The sequence below is a fragment of the Eptatretus burgeri genome, chromosome 6, assembly GCF_056783735.1.
Source record: "Eptatretus burgeri isolate ZD-2024b chromosome 6, Ebu_testis_v1, whole genome shotgun sequence".
NCBI classification, from domain to species: Eukaryota; Metazoa; Chordata; class Myxini; order Myxiniformes; family Myxinidae; genus Eptatretus; species Eptatretus burgeri.
Window position 1 is genome coordinate 86,668,257 of NC_140966.1, and position 4,631 is coordinate 86,672,887.

Consider the following 4,631-nt stretch of genomic DNA (forward strand, 5'->3'; position numbering starts at 1 on the left):
TCCAGCCCAGAGAGCTGAGCGTTTTTTCCTTAATAGGAGGTGGACACGTTAATCATCAGAAATTATAATGCGTGTGGGAGGGGTGGGGCACGGCACTGGTGAAGTGACGGAGGCACAGATGGATGCACCGGGGGTTTAGACTCAAACCTCATGACAAAGACACAGACACATCAACTTAAAATAAACGCGGGAATCTCATGACAATATAAATATTTACAAGGAAACAATGCAAAATGTAATAATAAACGTGAGATAAATTAAACCTAAAATTGAGGCACCTCTACACAAAGACTTAAATACAGACAAGGGGAAATGAAATAAAAGAAAATCCTTCCTTTATCCTGGCACTTAGCTTGGTCCAGAGATGGTCTTTGTGGAACTTGGAATCGAGGAACTTCGACTTGCATGTGTGGACGCGCCCCAAAAAATGGTGCCAAGCTGCTCTCTTGCAGCAGTAAAAACATACGTCGGGCAAGTCGTGAGCGGTATTCAACACCAAAGCTCAGAGACCCCATGCAGCTTCTTTGTGCGTCGATCGTCTTCACCAACCCTCTGCTTTTCAGAATGGCACCAACCCTTCGGCGATCGGGCATGAACATTGTTTGGCTGTTTTCCGTAATCACCAAATACAATATGGGCATACACGAGGCATTCGGGTCCATCTCTCACGATCCAACCAAGAGCCAATGGCCAGCGTCTTGCTCAGTACGTGAGCCAATTTGCCTCAGCACGAATACGAGAATCGTGCCGTCAAAGGAAAGCCAGCCGTAAAGCCCTGTTCTTACAGGCCATCTCCTCGCTCCATTCTCTCTCAACCGCGTGTCCCTCACATCGAACTGAACCAACAAAGCCAACAACCTTCTCACTTCTCTCCTTGACGTCACACCGAACAACCGTTCCACCTCTGGGGTGTGGCTTGCTCGCACAAAACCCGGGAAGACGGGGTCTCTGCCTACTCGGCACGCCTGACTCATTTGTAAATGAAAAAACGTAGGAATAGGTCACAGGGGCAATCACATACTGGGGGAACTTATCCTTAATCCCTATCTAAGTAATACCCCCCCCCCCCACCTTGTGGTGACACGTAACACTTAAGCTCACAGTTTCCCTACTTAATTACATCGAGATGTCTCCGACACGTCCACAGACCAAACAACTCCACTCAATCTTAACGTTCCTATTAAATTCTTCCATCTATCCCCACAACCATAACAATATATTCTGGGGGTTGGCTCATAAATCCAAGTGTTTATAAGTCGGGCGTACGGAAGTTGGGGACGTGCTCTCAGCGTTGGGGAATATTGATATTCAGACAAAATCACGGCTCATCGGAAATCTTGATCATGCTTGGAAATGTAAAGCCAGAGTTTAAAAGGCCCTTCCGATGTCTTTTTCTCACGACTGCAGGGGGCAAGGTGTTTTATGAATTCTTTAATCAGATCATGTTTTTGCTTACATTTCAATGTTTCTTGATCGAGCAATAAAATAGATCTTTTTATTCTGTATTTATAGTACTTACATTGAACCATTAAATCTTAATGATGAGCATTATGATGTTCAGTTTCAAAATTATGAATGATCTTGAAGCTTTTTGGCATGGTTCAGTGACGAACAAAGTGTGTAATGAATATGCCATGCTCAAGATTTACAAGCTTATGAAGAACGAATAAAAACCAAAATGCAACATTTGTTATCATAAAGTTTAAAATGCACGACAAAAGTTGCAAGCAGTTAAACAAAGTAAACCTGGGCAATTGGTGCAGGCATTCTCTCGCCAAAAATGCCTCGCCTCTCTCCTCGTTTGACGAGTCGGTCAAGCAGTCGAAGCCGATCATTCGGACGATGGGGGAGAGGAGATGACTGAGGGGAGAGGTCTGGCGAAGAAGGAACAGAACTGGAAAAGAAAGGCAGGATGAAAAATACATGAGAGCACAGTTTCAAAATGGGTTTATGTAGGGAGAAACAATCCATAAAATAACTGCATTTTTGCGATTCTCCAATGCAAGCTCACGACATGCATTTTGAAATGTAACAAAGCAATGTAAAACACGACCTTGTGGTAATAGGAAGGCAGTTTAACAGATTACAAGAAACTGTGACAATTAACCAAAAATCTTTCAATTTCTAGCAGGGAATAAACAGCAAAAGAGAAGGGCAGGAAAATAATCAAAATAATTGTTGAGGTGAGTGTGGATGAGAATGAGAATGAAATGTCCATCTTCTCTTCGCCATGTTCCCCGTCCCATCCCCATCCCTCTCCCTTCCACAGTTCACCTAATGTGTCTGTTCCCCACTGTTTTGTCCCTTCCACTCCCGCCCCTCTTGTCTCATGCCTCCTTGCTGTGAGTTGTGTGTTCGCTCTCATATGAGCCTCGACCAAGGTATACAAAAAAAAAAAAATGAAGAAGATTGAGAATGACCATCAAATCCATGGCTTTGTGTGGTGACAATTAGTGAAATTAGTTGTTCACAACTTCATAAAAGTGATTTGGTGGCCATTACAAAGGATGATGATGATGTGTGTGTGTGTGTGTGTGTGTGTGTGTGTGTGTGTGTGTGTGTGTGTGTGTGTGTGTGTGTGTGTGTGTGTGTGTGTGTGTGTGTGTGTGTGTGTGTGTGTGTGTGTGTGTGTGTGCGCGTTGAGGGGGGGGATGTTTATTTACGAGGTAAGTACGCGGCTTTTCTTGCAGAGTGATGGTGACACGCCCTGTGTATGAGATTCTCGACGTTGGTAGAAGAGCAAGTAGGCATTCCAAAACTTCCTCCGCACCTCAGGTTGTGAGGGACCTACACCAAACAGGAAGAGAATGGAAGTGTCGACATCAGCAATAACAATGGCACATAATTTGACGATATATTAATAAAAATCCAATGATGCAGATCAACAACATTGTCACTTTTTTCAAGAAAGCAAGGCTCATGGAAGGATGAGAGAAGGGAAAAAGGCAAAGCACCAACGGTGGGGCAACAGGCCAACAAAACAGGAGAATGGATGTGGTATACAGGGATTCCATAGAGTCCTTGTACAACTTTGAGCATTTATAACTTTTGATGTACACAAGATATAAACAAACTATAAATGGTGCATGAAAGCATAATTCATAGAGTTGTTATTCACTACAGTTTAAAATTTTAGTCCTCAACATAACCACCATCTCTTGAGGTACAGTACATCATTCAATCAGATTTTCCAACTTGTTGAAACCATTCTCCAGTTGCTGCTGAGTAATTTACTGAATTGCATTTGCGATTGGAGCCCTAGTAAGTCCATCCAAAGAATGTGGTTTTGATGAGTAAACAACAGTTTTGCATCACCCCATAAAATGTAGTCCAAATGAGTATAGGTCAGGTGAACGAGGTGGAAAAGAAAACAGTCCACGTATACTGATCCACTTGCTTGGGAAGAGATCATTCAACAACCATTGCACATTCGAAGCAAAGTCGCAGGGAGCCTCATCTTTCTGGTAGGTGATTTGTGAAACATTTAATTGTCATAGTTCGGGAACCAAATGCGGGAATTGTGGTGATTGACTTTACCATTGAGGTAGTAGTTGCCTCGACAGAAAATGTCAACTCGTCAAGAAACCCAGGAGAATTGTAGATTTAACAACAGCAATAACAAGAACATTCATAACAACATTAACCTAAGCAAAAACTTAATGAATTGTGCTTCCATGTGCCATTTACAGTTTGATTCTATCAAGTGTACATCAAAAATTATAAAGATTCAAAGTTGTACAAGGACTTTATGGACACCCTGGATAGTCACATAGATGTGTGTTTCCTGAGCTTTGTGCTGCTAAGCCTGAGATAATAGATTTTAATAAAGTGGGATGGAAGGCAAACATCCTCAAGCCCATGGTTCGTGGAGTTGAGACGTTTCATTCGTGGTCCACAAACTTCCTCAAACCCATGGTTTGTGGATAACAATTGAAAGCCACCTAAGGCAAAGTCTGCTTTTAGTTGTGTCAAATTGGTGAAGTGGAGCTCAGTACTAATTGTCGGATGGCTTTGCCTTTTGAACTAAACACTTGAAAATCCCAACCTCATTAAACTAAGTTGTCATTGGGCTTAGAAGAAAGACAAAGAGGCCTGAAAAAGAAACCAACAAAGCAAACGTTTTAACTATGGTGCTTACTCATCTCGTTTCCTTGAGCGTAGTATTCTCCTCCAAAACATTCATATTCCAAACTTGAATCATTCATGGAAAACTCTTCGACAGATGTGTCGTTAAACTTCAACCAAGGGCCTCGCAGGTTGGATCTTGTGGCAGTATCAGTACTCCTGAAGCAATCATAAGGGCATTGAAATCACAAAGTAGTAAAGCTTTGCAAAAACATATCAGATCATCAACTCGGTCAGTACTTTTACACGCCAGTGCAGGGCAAAATATGTTTTGAATGCTCTCTGATGTTCAAAAACAGTTTATGACACTTCTCTACTTCACCACATCATCTCCTCCTGTCACTAACATCACATTATAAATAAAAAAATTTTCACAATTTTTCTTTTATTGGAAAAACAGTGTACCAGATCAAAACCTGGGTTCTGTAACTCATAAGCAATTCAAATGGGAACATCAGACAAGTGTAAAGCCTGGTGTTGGCTTAGCGGCTAGGGTGGCTGGCTTG

General features: G+C 42.1%; 1 protein-coding gene across 1 annotated transcript in view; it reads right to left on the reverse strand.

Moving 5' to 3' along the window:
* Positions 1-1,709: 1,709 nt before the first annotated feature.
* The window catches only part of USP24 (ubiquitin specific peptidase 24), a 213,657-nt gene continuing 210,735 nt past the window's right edge, over positions 1,710-4,631 (reverse strand). The window contains exons 49-51 of the mRNA XM_085886059.1: positions 4,139-4,284; positions 2,664-2,787; positions 1,710-1,894 (exon numbers count right to left, since the gene is read on the reverse strand). Coding sequence (XP_085742185.1) covers positions 1,732-1,894; positions 2,664-2,787; positions 4,139-4,284 — 433 coding nt within the window. The 3' untranslated portion in view covers positions 1,710-1,731. The remainder of the gene's footprint in view (positions 1,895-2,663; positions 2,788-4,138; positions 4,285-4,631) is intronic.